The sequence below is a fragment of the Danio rerio genome, chromosome 6 (genome assembly GCF_049306965.1).
Source record: "Danio rerio strain Tuebingen ecotype United States chromosome 6, GRCz12tu, whole genome shotgun sequence".
NCBI classification, from domain to species: Eukaryota; Metazoa; Chordata; class Actinopteri; order Cypriniformes; family Danionidae; genus Danio; species Danio rerio.
Genome location: NC_133181.1, coordinates 27,015,707 through 27,029,280, shown reverse-complemented (window position 1 = coordinate 27,029,280; position 13,574 = coordinate 27,015,707). Strand labels below are relative to the sequence as shown.

General features: G+C 30.4%; 1 protein-coding gene across 2 annotated transcripts in view; it reads right to left on the bottom strand.

The window, feature by feature from the left end:
* The window catches only part of tgfbr3 (transforming growth factor, beta receptor III), a 206,811-nt gene that overhangs the window by 40,610 nt on the left and 152,627 nt on the right, over positions 1-13,574 (bottom strand). For both annotated transcript variants that reach the window (NM_001311172.2, XM_073952454.1), the window contains exons 6-10: positions 12,395-12,557; positions 10,595-10,742; positions 4,563-4,752; positions 3,508-3,800; positions 731-886 (exon numbers count right to left, since the gene is read on the bottom strand). In NM_001311172.2, the coding sequence (NP_001298101.2) occupies positions 731-886; positions 3,508-3,800; positions 4,563-4,752; positions 10,595-10,742; positions 12,395-12,557 (950 nt within the window). The remainder of the gene's footprint in view (positions 1-730; positions 887-3,507; positions 3,801-4,562; positions 4,753-10,594; positions 10,743-12,394; positions 12,558-13,574) is intronic.

The following is a 13,574-nucleotide window of genomic DNA, read 5'->3' as shown; positions in this document are numbered from 1 at the left end:
AGATAACCGAGCTGTATATTTGCCAAAGGTCTGCTGAGACAGATGAGAAAGCTGGATTTAATACATGGGAATGCACAATTTCAGCAATGTGACTCCCAAAGGCAGATGAAAAAAAAAATCTCATCTTTTTTCTCATCAGAAAAAAATAACAGCAACCCATTCACTTTATAATATGAGAGTCGCCTCCCTTTCTGAGTTCAGGACAGTTTTTGGGTTCAGAGGTGGAGGAGGCCTGTGAACATAGTCGAATGGAGATTAAATGGTGAAATCAATTCACACAAGACTAGCCAATCTGTTACAGGATTGTCACTGTAATGACAACAGCCTCCTTTGATGCTCTCTGGATCTCTGTCTGCGAGCCAATATTGTGCTCTGACCAAATGGGTCACATCGCTTTAATTGCCCTTGAGGTTTAGAGTTCAGAGCAAAGGATAAATATTTGGGAGGTCGCCCGGTTTTTATAATGGGTTTAAGGCTAAAAGTGTTGTTAGGAATTTCCGTTACAAATTATCACAGAGGATCAGCGTGGAAGTGAATCCTCCCTTCTGTTAAAAACAACAACAACAACACACATATGTGAAGAAGAAGAAACATAAAAAAAAATCTGTTGGAGGGGACAACGCTCCTATAATGACCCTGGACACTTGCACACATTGGACAAAAGCAAAGCAAACAAGGACTAGATTTCACAGGCTGATTATATTGATTGAATATTGGCTTTAATACTCACTGCATTGATGTAGAGGACCACTGGGCTGGGGTGCGAGGGGATTTTGGAGGTTTGGCAGCCAGACAGAGGCGTCTCCAGTATATAATGGGTGGCGTTTGAGGTTGCTTTGCATTGTGAGTCCTGAAGAGTTATATTGGGTTTTCCAAACCCATTGGCCTATGAGGACATTGGGAAAACATAAATTGGTAAATCTTGACCTTTGATAACATGTTGAATAAAAGCTATCACTCACTGAAATATTGATGTCGAAATCTGAGATCCACTGTGAGAGTTCTAACAGTGACAAACAAAACTTGTGGTCTAAATCTGCTATTTTTTATAACTGTAGAATATGGGTTTTATTTTCCTCTTTGAAGTGGTTTATTACAACACTTCTGGCTTTTGACGTCAGTGCATATGGCACACATATTCTGGGAAAATTCATTGTGCATCAACTTGAGAACAAATGAGGTGTCTCTCGTGAGCCACTTTTTAGCAATTTTTTTTGTTCTTACTAGTGTTAGGGAAGCTTTAAACCTATTGCCTTATTGTCAACAGAATTAAGTCCTAAATCTGTGTGATATATGGGTAACAATACATTTAGAAATGACTTATTTTGTTCTTTTTAACACTTTAATAACTTATAGATAGATAACTTTTAAACTTATAGATACTTTTACACAAGTAGTTTTGACTCAGTAGTTCATAAACTGGAGAAAAATAGACCAAAGTCAAAAGGCCTATGCTGGTCTTTTGTGATTTTTATTTATGTCATCTGATTTAAAACAGATCTGGATGCATTACTGATGCATTAAAAATAATAAGTGAAATAGTTTTAAAAATCTCTTACAAAATCCATGTTTTTGAACTTCATTTTCATCAAAAGCGAGGTTCAAATCTAATGCAAAGTCAATGAAAAAATCAATGCACACATGCAAATAAAGATGACTTTCCACTGGACTGTGCAAATTTTACATTGAACGCACAATATTTGCCAAAATGATGTCTTCCATAGAAGTTCAACTCAAGTTGAAAGTTAGCATAAGAGGAAAAACATTCTGTGTGTAATCTTAAGCAAGAGACAAGATTTGTTTTATCTTCGCATTTAATGTGAACACCATAATTGAAAAAAAAAAAAAACTATTACACTTTATAACAACTACACACTATAAATTATCTATTAGGCATTAGCAAATAGTAAATTTATTATCTCTTAAGTATTTACTCTACATTAATAGAAGTTATTAAACAGTTTTTAAATACAATAAATGCTATTTTTTACATTTATAATGTGCTTAATTATTGTAATTTCATACTTAGTTAATAATTATTTTTTTATTAATTAAGTGTTGCCTTATTTACAAACTAGTTATTTAGGAATAGTTGATGCTATTTTAAGATAATTCAGAATGCATAAGTAAATTAATAATAAACTATTCACATCAACATTCATATATACTAATAGTTAATTTGTATGTTAATAAACACTTTATTTATTCAACTTCATCCAGTTTTATGACCTAATCTAAAGTGAGAACTATGCTTTAGAAATCCATTCTAAATGACAATTAAAGGCTCAGTTACATTATAAACAGGAAAACAAACAGAACATAAAAAACTTTATTCATTTCTATTTATTTGAAGATACACAAATAAAACTGTATCAAATGAAAAAATAAATATTTTCAATCTTATCTAAAGTCAAATGAATGCAGAGTTTGAACATTGTTAAATAACTTTAAAATGTTGTATCATAATATATTGTTAAATTATTATATTGTTGTTGTTTCATCTGATTTTATTTAAATGCATTTATTTATAATTGCAGTTTGACACTCATGTTATTTGGCAATGTTTAAAGTTTACGGTGATTTTATTTGTTAGATAAGATTGCAAACATTTATTCTTCATTTGATACTGAACCATTAATTGTCATTTATAAGGGATTTATAAAGCATAAATAGTTGTCACTTTAGATCAATTGTTTATCTTTAACTGGATAAAGTTGAGTTAATAAAGCATATATTAACATGCATTGTAACCATTACTATGTGCCTGAATAATAAAATATATAAATGTTCATTTGAATAGTTTAATCATTTACTATCAGACTTTGCATGATTCTCACTTTGAATGATACAAATGGTTCGTAAATAATGCAATACTGAATTTCGTACTAAAAAATTAATAAGTAATGAAGTATAAAATATAATAATTAATCATATTAAATATGTGCTTACAAGTCAAAAATACAGAATTTTTTGCTGTATTTATAAACTGCTTACTAATGTCTAATAATGTAGAGTTAATGCTGAACAGATAATGAATTCACTATTTGCTAATGCTTAATAAATGATTTATAGTGTGTAGTTATTATAAAGTGTTACCCAGTTTCCAAAACAATTAAGCAGCTTTTGTAAACATTCATATGATAAAAGCAATTTATTTAACACATTTGACTTATTTATCAAGTCAGCACACAGCTATTATTTCTGAATGATTTTATGACATTGAAGCCTGGTGGAGTAATGACTACAGGTATAAACCTAAAAAGCAATGCAATATAACAATGTAATGAATGTTATATGTAAATGTAATAAAACTAAAAGCAAGCATGTAAAATTCTAATGAAATTCCACTGTATTATTGTTTACTCCTGTATTTTTTGCAGCTTTGAGCATAACAGGCACAAATGTAAGAGCTACTGACATATGTTAGGTTAATCCCACGACCTTTAGTTCATTTTTATATCCCAGTAACTACATGTACAAAACCTAGAGTACTTGTGTACTTCCTACCTGTAGAGTTTCCTTATCAATGCTGACTACCATTTTGTTCTTCTCACACTGCACATTGAATCCTACATCTGCAGACCCCTGGTGCTCCTCGGGGCCCCCAGCCAGAAAAACACTATCCTCATGAGGGGGCATCAAAGGAGGGAATGACTGGTCCTGGTCCATAGGCAGGAAGGGGAAAGGAAAACCATTCCGTGGAGGAGCATCCCGGGCGCTGGGCTTTGGAAGTGGATTGATGTTGCGGAGAATGGAAAATGGTGGCAACATTCCCTCATCCATGATCCCCACATCTGAAACTGAAAGCATTTGATGATTTTTAGATGAGGGGTTTACTCAACTACATTTTTAAATTGATTAGTGAGAGGCAGAGGAAAATGTCAGTCCAAGTTATTTAGTTTAATCATTGTGTCAGGCTGCACACCTAACAAAGTAGGCCACCTAATATGGTAAATAAGATTTTCATATATATTTTTTATATTTATATATGCATGTTTTTAACTGCTAAACTCTTAGCAAATTTCTTATAATTACCACCACAAAATCAGTCGTTTTTATTGCAAAATCGTGAAAAACTAGGGGGTCTATAAAATTTATAATTATTAAAAAGTATTTTTGGATTTAGTTACCAGAATTTCCTTCTTTAGAAAGACTATACAATAGACAAACAGCACTATTGTAAATGTGAACTGCAGTAATAACCAATAAATAATCAAATGAAATCTTATGTTATACAAATTTACTTTATTAAATTAATTCTATTTGGAGCACAGCTAGTGTGTGTATTATCAGATTAATATTTTAGTACATTCAGCTATTTAACCTTATTGATATTTTATACACATTAATTCCACACATTTAGTTCCACACAAAAGTTCCATCAAGTTGTCCCAACACAAATCAATTAAGTTAACTTAATTGTTTTTTTTTTTTTCAATTTTAGGTGGATTCAACATAAAACAATTACGTTGTCCTCCCAAAAAACTTAAGAATCCGAACAAAATACATTTTTGAGTGTGTCATAATAATTTAGGTTTATATTATTCAAATATTTCACTTGCCTTGTTCTCTGAGGCGCAGATTGAAGTGATTGGCAACAGGAGTGTTGGTGTATGAAGTGACGGGATTGAATCCGTTTTCTTCGGCCCACTGGATGAGAGCCTGCGACCCCGCGGGCAGTTTCTGTTTGACCGTCTTTGACACCTGCATCAGCCGTTCTGTGTCTTCACTCAGACTGACCGTATCTGATGTCTAAGAAGAACAAGACAACATATTCACTCCATGTGCACAGTCAAAACGATTTAACTCCTATTCAACTTGGTTTCACAACTCTTTTAACATAAGCCATGGTTTCTCATGTTTTCTCTGACAACATATTTTGGTCAAATACCTGATTTTACGATCCAAAATGACCACTTGCCAAACTCCAAATGGAAGTAAAGCAAAGTTAGCCAAGAAAGAATAAAAAAAATAAATAACGTATGCTTTAAATCAAACTGCTAGAGCTGACCCCCAGTGAAGAGAAAACACACATGAGTTTAAATAACTAACAATGTTATTTTTTTCAGGGGTAGATTACCATCAAAAGTCATTCATAATTGCCTTAATTGTGGTTTAATGCTCACACAAAGTCACCAAAAAAGAATAAAATAATGATGTGTTTGAAATGGTTTTATGACAGGAATTGTTTTACAGAGAATTCATTAATTCCCTCTATTTATGATTTTTAAGTGTGTGTTTATTTAATGTAATGAGTCAAACTGAGTAAAACAGCCAAAAAGAGTAATGTAATGAGGTAAAGTTTTTTGTAAAAACATTTGTTGTATTCTGCAAACTATAGTGACATTTCTTCCAAATGTTTTATAATGACAAGTTTTATAATGACGAAAGCGCCAAAGTTTGAGACATTTGGTCATTATTATTATTATTCATATTATTATTATTATTATTACTATTATTATTATTATTATTATTATTAAATGCATTTATTAAATTTTTATTTGTTTTTTATTTTATTATACACAATAGCAATGTTTTAATAGCAGAATAACTAATCAATTAATCAATAAATTTATATTTAGTACTATAAACAACATTTGTTATTTGGACTGACTCTATAAAAACTATATATGGCTATATTTCTATTTAAAAGAAAAAAAAACATCTAAACTCTTTTTTTTTAATAGGAAGCTATACAGTATTATATTTGTGTATATACATTAGATTAGTCAGTACTGAAGCCAAATCTGGAGCTTATCTAACAAAATAACTTAAGATATTGGTCCAAAAACGAATATACTCAAATTTATAAGTTATAGAAAAATATTAAATGCAAAAAAAAAAACAAAAGAAGGAAAAAATCACGAAAAGCAAAAAAAATTTAAAACAAAAAAAAAACAATATTTTGCTTGAATTTAATTGTTTTATCTTTTCAATATGTTTGGTAACTTAAATGTTATTTTAATGAATATTTCTTTTTAGTTTAAATGCACCAAAATACATAGCCTATATTCACTATAAGATAATTGTATAGTATACAACATGCTCAATATGAAACGTAATAACATTATTTACAGTTTATTTTCTCAGTCACGTTGGTTCATTTCTAAGATCAGAATTAAAATTCTCAAAGCTCCCTTTTCAATCTTCACATCGTGGTGTCACTTGTGCACATCAGAAAATCAGTTACTCATTCTTTTTTTTTTTAAGTTGCAAATGCTTTTGTAAATCCTTGCAAATGTTTATGTGCAGTTCTCTTGCTTATTCCATGTTGATCAAAATGTATTATTTTGGTCTCTGTTGAGTAGTCTCACCCCCACAGCATATAATCCATTGTTCATGGCATAAGTCTTTACATGAAAAATGGCTGAACAAGTTGTCATAATATTTTGTCATAGCACATTGTTCTATACATTTTCCATCAGACTTTTTTATTTTAAATCTTTTTACAATTGGTAAATATCTCCCAAGTAAATCTTGACTTTTCTAATGGAGGTCTAAAACGAGGTTGTCCTATGTTCACATTTCTATTTTTATTTTTCTGTGTGCTATGCTGTGTTGTCTATTCCTTTCTGTATCACAATGACATATGTCAACAAATTACTATCGTTCACACCAGAACACACCCTCCAGATTAAACTGTAGTACTGGCAGTATGACTAAGTAATTTGACTGTCTTATCCATACACGATGACACAAGTATTCATAATTCTGACGGCACTGACTTGTTCATTGATACACAAATTTAGTTTTGAGAGATGAACTAAGTATTTTTAGCAGGAGACTGGCTTTTGGAGGTAAACCATAGTGTTTTGCTATTTCTTTACAATGTTTTGAGAAATGCACTTACTGTTTTGCAAATTTCAATTCTGATCTGAGAAATTTCCCGAAGCTACTGAGAAAAACTGTAATTAGATTACCTTTTTAACACAGTCAGATATGGGGTTGTTGTCGATGACATTTGACCAGTTTATTGTGGTCAGTTTATATAGGAAGTATAAATGAGCTTCTGTTCATTCTCTGCTGGGTGTGAAGAGCAGATGGCCCTCGTTCTCAGCTCTGTTTCTCATAAATGCCTCACCAGGCTGGACAACCAGCTTAAGCCAATCTGCCAACAGTAGCAGGGCTTTGATTTTACAAGGCTGTGGATCGTATCACATGCATAACTTACATTCTCCTACGCTCTAAAACACTGTAACTGACTCACTCAGACACAGACATGTACAATCACACACATTCATGGAGACAGACGCGTTATAATCGTTCACATTCACACACTTAGGACTTTCACATTAAAATTCTATCAACAGCTTTACGACTCTTCGACTGCCAATGATAGCACACTATAGTACAAAACAAGAACACTGTGCTCAAAATAGTTTTACTTGCACATCTAGATCAACGGTATCAAACTGTCTTTCTTTCCTTTTTTCTTTCTTTCTTTCTTTCTTTCTTTAAGGTTTTTTAGTTTTAGTCGTTCGTTTGTTCGAATTTACGTATGTGCATTCTTCGTTCGTTTATAGCACTTTGTTCATATTTGAAATGGACAAGTCAACTTGAAACTGATACACTCTAATTCAATGTATGTACAAATACTGATTTGTGAATGGGCGTCATGGTGGTGCAGTGGGTAACACTATTGTCCCACAGCAAGAAGGTCAATAGTTCGATCCTTCGCTGGGTCAGATGGTATTTCTTTGTGGAGTTTGTATGTTCTTCTCGTGTTCGCGTGGGTTTCTTCCGGGTGCTCCGATTTCCCCCAACAGTCCAAAGACCTATGGTATATGTGAATTGGGTAAGCTAGTATATGTGTGTGAATGATTGTCTATGGATGTTTCCCAGTGATGAGCTGCTGCGTAAAACATATGCTGGATAAGTTGGCGGAGATTTACACCTACCCAACTTTAAATAGCAACAGTTCTTGACCTCAGTGAGCTATAAACATAAATCAGGTATCATTGGAAAGAAGACACTTTGAGCTGTACTGGGGCAACATAAACAAATGAATAACCATTTATAATTCAACAGTGGACTGAATGTGTTTGTTGGGATGTTGTTCTGAGGATTCTTACCTTTCAAAATAAACTGTGATGTACAGCAATGAATGTCTGTGTGTGTTGTTATTAAGATGATATGCACTCCATATTTAATAAGTGTTTTGTGTGCAACTGGCACACATTTAGCAAATGCATTCTTTATAAGCTTCTCATCAAAAAAAAAACAAACAAAAAACAACTAGCTACAATGGCTGCATGAGAGTTGTAGCTTAAAAATGATGTACAGTATAGTTCGTCAAAATTACTCATGTTCTTTTTTATGTAATCTAACCGTAAACACTGAAATGTGCGAAAACAGTCACCCAGTACGTCCACGTCCTGACGCTTAAGGACAACAAGAATAAAATTCTTCTAGGAAAAAAAAAATCATTATTTTTTCTATATTTACGCTTTAACATAAAGTACAGACAGCTGAATCAGTGGGGCATTTTAAAAGCAGCAATTAAATATGAAACTGACCACTACAAGAATAAAATGATAAATTATAAATAAAATTTTTAACTGAATGTATGGATACTTACTACTGTAAATAAAAAAGACAGAAATAAAGAAAATAAAGCAAACTAAACACATAGGGAAAAATACTGACAACCTGTCAATTTACTATACATTACATATTTGTATTCAATTTTCTTCAAGTACAGTAATTATGAAAAGAATATCATAATTTTTTTTCTATATTTAGGCTTTCATTTAGCTGAATCAGTGGGTCTTTTTAAGAGCAGCAATTAAATATGAAATAGATTACTACTGGAATAAAGTGATAAATTATATATAAAATATTTGATTGCACAGAATGATAAAATAAAAAATAAAGAAATTAAAAAACTAAAGAAAACAAAACAAAATGGGGAAAAATACTGACAACCTGTCAATTTACTGTACGTTACATATTTGTATTCCATGTTATTTAAATTAGTTATTTATTCACTTATTTTCCTTATTCATTTATTTCCTTATTTATTATTTTTATTTAAAAGAAAATGTTGTCTACTGCACTCTTTTGATGTCTATATTTGTGTGTAGAAATGAATTTATAAATGAAATATAATCAGATTGCATTTATACTGCATTACTTTTCTCTAGCTCAGAAAAAAATAAACACCTAAAAAACATCATATAAACATCTTAAAACTCCTCAAAATAGTGTGACATCCTTAAAACAGTTTTTTTTTTTTTTCTAATACGCAGCAAGTAAGAAATGCACAAATATTTAGATAAATTCCATGGAGCATAAGTAAGTCTCACTCCAGGAGCTGTGCAGTGCAGTGACAGTTTCAGTAGTGTGTGTGTGTGTGTGTCTGCTGTTGTGCTGTGCTGTCTGAAACCAGCAGCCAGACGCTCTCATAATTCATATTCTGAAGTGCCAGGCCAATGCTACAATAAAAACACTCCAGCGGCTCTGACTGAAGAAAAACTCACTCCACTCCTCCTTCTGTTATTACTCCGTCTAATGACAGGCCAGAAGAGACATCGTTCACTTTATTTCACTAAAATAAAATAAAATAAAATAAAATAAAATAAAATAAAATAAAATAAAATAAAATAAAATAAAATAAAATAAACAATAAAAAGTAGTTTTTTATGCAATTATTATTATTATTATTATTATTATTATTTCTGACAGATCATGAGATGCTGATGAATGGACTATTGGCTGCTTTTTTCTAAATTATTTTAGTGTTTCATTAACAAAATTAAATAAGTTTTGACTTGGTGAAAATGTACTTTTAATTGAACGAATGAACGAATGAATGAATAATATTGTTTATGCAAGACTTTGTACAATAATGTACACTGTAAAAGATATCCGTTGATAAGCCGTTTTTTTATTTTTATATTTTTATTATTGTTATTTTTAAATTTTTCCCTGTTTTTTTTTTTTTTTTTTTGCTTTTGAATTGCATTATGGGACAATTTGGGATTAATCTTTCTTCCAAAAACTTTAAATCTCAAAAAAGTGACTTTTATAAACATTTTTAATAATTTAAAGTGATATAATGTCTGTGTTTGTGCTGTATATTACAGTACAAAATTTTTTTAATAAACCGTCAGTAAATTTTTTTGTCATTTTACAGACTTATTTCTCTATAAATTATTTTTATACATGGTATCATTTCAGACTCATTTTTAAAATATCAGTCAAAATAACTTTGTTAAACTCAAGAGTTTAATTTTCAACATCAGAAGTTGTCAGAGCACAGATCAACATTCTATAATGCAATTCACAACCCTAAATAAACAGAAAACACTTGCGAATCACAAAATGCAGAAACTTTTAGTAACAGATATGTCTTACAGGAAGTATTATTATATTTAACAGTCTCATTTTCCATATTTTTAGTTTTAAAATTAATTAAAGCAGCATAAAGTAATTTTGATGAGAAAAATCGCCTCATGACAACAAACAAACAAACAAACACATTTAAATGAATTAGTTAGTATATACTGTATGTAACAAAGCTCTAAAATTCATTTAATAATATAAATAAACAAAACTCATATATTTTTCTATGTGTATAATTTATAAATCATACCATAATCTCCAGTTTGCCCATGACTTTGTGGGCTTTGATCACCCAATTCACTGACTTCTCACATTTCAGAAGCAACACGACGTCACGATGAAGTGGAATGTCACCATCCAGAGGCCTTAAATCCACAATCACATCCACCTGGAATGCACTACTCAGAGAGAGAATGAGGAAGAACGAGAGAGAGAGAGAGAGCGAGAGAGAGAGAGAGAGAGAGAGAGAGAGAGAGAGAGAGAGAGGGAGGCAATGAAAGGAAGGTCATATGTATCTTGGAAAAAATGAAACTTCAGTTTTAACATGCATTCTTTGTCTGGCCAATTGATTAAAAATCTGGATTGATTCCTAGAAAACAACCCTGGACACATGTGAAACAGACCACATAATGCAGTGCTGGGATCCGTCCTGACGCTTGCATATCTTAAGATCTGTTCTGATTTTTTTGAGTCACTATTAGGCAACAGTGAGTGATACCGTTGGAGGCTGAGAGAGTTTTATCCAGCATAGCTCTCCAAAATCAACAATACAATGATTCCTGCCTATTTCCAAATAAACTTTGCAAAATTGAAGGAAACACAATGACAACCTGAAATGACAAATAGAGAGAGGTATACATGTATACAATCATTTGGTGTAGTAAACAAACCCATATGCACTGAGATATTCTGTCTGCAATGTATGTTCAACAACACATTTTATATACACTAATTTGAACTTCCTCTTTTTGAAATGGATCTCTGGAAAGGAACTTTATTTGTTAATTTTCAACGCTAAAATAAATCACATACACTTCCATGACAAAGTTTTGGGTTGGTAAAATTTCTGATGCCTTCATTTAGGATGTGACAGATCAAACAGACAGTAAAACATTATTTAAAAAATAGTCCAAATTAAAATAATAATGTTAAAGCCCAATTTGAAGTTCAAATTATTAGACCTTCTAAAATTTTTTTTTTCTTTTTCAAATATTTCACAAATTATGTTTAACAAAGCGAGGAATTCATTGCAGTATTTTATATATATATATATATATATATATATATATATATATATATATATATATATATATATATATATATATATATATATATATATATATATATATATATATATATATATATATATATATATATATATATATATATATATATATGTATATATATATATATATATATATAATAAATAAATTGTATATTTTATATTATATATAAAACTAATATGGAAACTTGGCAGATAGCGATAACTAATATTTATTTATATTTGCCAACGATAACCGATATGCAGTCTAATGAATATAAATATTGATAGGAATTTTTCTGAGCATAATAACAAAAATGAAAGCCAATATATATATATATATATATATATATATATATATATATATATATATATATATATATATATATATATATATATATATATATATATATATATATATTGGACAACTGATTGTATTTTAAAACCTTGCAGTATCTGCACAACATTTATCTTTATCAAATCTCTTCTAAAGTGTGTATGTGACGTGTTTTATTCAGCCTGATCTCATGAGAAAATGTAAGTATTTTACATTTTGCCAGTTTAGTGGCTAATTTGTACGAATTTGTTTGAGTTCAGTCGTACAAAGTCGAGTTGTGGCACCTAACCCCACCCCTAAACCCAACCGTCATTGGGGGATGAGCAAATTGTACTAACTTGTCAAAACCCTCAAGACCAGCAGTACACATCTGAAATTGGTTACCTGGCTGAAATATTCTATCATGTATAGGTTTTAATATATAATAAAGAGGATAATAGTGTTCTGTTTACCTGCTGGAGTTTGGTGCCTGAAGCTCAATGATATGAACCTCCTGCTCATGATCAGGACCTGAGAGAACACAGCCTGTGGATGGCTGGGGCTCGATGTAGCTGGCCAGATAGTTCAGAGACAGGAATTTGTTATCGATTTTACAGGTCTCAGAGAACACAGGGTCTGAAACAAATGAGAGATTCAAAGGTGAGGATGTTTGGAACACAGAAATGTTGAATTGACAAATACAAACACATTTCTAACAGTCACTTATTGTCTTTATATTTTACATTTGATTATATCTGGAATGGTTAACTGTTTTAGCACACCATGATACTTTTCACCAGTTGCTGCAGTTTTTTATTTTTTATTTTATTATTATTTTATTATTATTATTTTTTTATTATTATTTATTTATTTATTTATTTATTTATTTATTTATTTATTTATTTATTTATTTATTTATTTATTTACAGAGGTCAAACTATTTTAATTAGATGTAAATTTATCAAAACAGGCTGCACAGTATAATCATACATTAAAATACAGTACATTTTTTGAATGCATCTTATGTGCACCAAAGGTGTGTTTACTTGATAAAAAACAGTATTATTTAAAATTATAATTAAGAAATATTATAACATTATCATGTTTTTGTAATACCTTAAAATATTTATTCATATGATGGCAAAGATGTGCATCCGTTTCAGAATAGTTTGTGGTTCAATCAGCTATGGTGACCTTTAATAAATAAGGGACTAATCTGAAGGAAAATGAATGAATGATGGCAAAACTGAATTATTCAATCCAGCTTTGAGTGCCTCAAGATATTTCAGAAATAACTATAAACATTTGGTGTTTGAGAAACATTTATTATTAATATTATAAATGTTATTGTTTCTTTTTTCTTGTTTCTTTATTTTGGGATAAATATTAGTTTTTGTAAATATTAAGTATCTTGTAATATAATTTAATTTATGTTATATTTGTGCATAAACTTGCAAAAAAATAAAACAAGAGTCAATCAATCAATCCAAAATTAAATACAATAGGAAGATACACATCTAAATTTTGTTTTTGTTTTAAATCATGCAATTTGCCACAGTTATCAGCTACTATTAAAAATACTAATACTGTATGTATTTGCTGAATATGTTATGTAAACAAAACCCTAATCATTAAACCAAAAAGGCAATACAT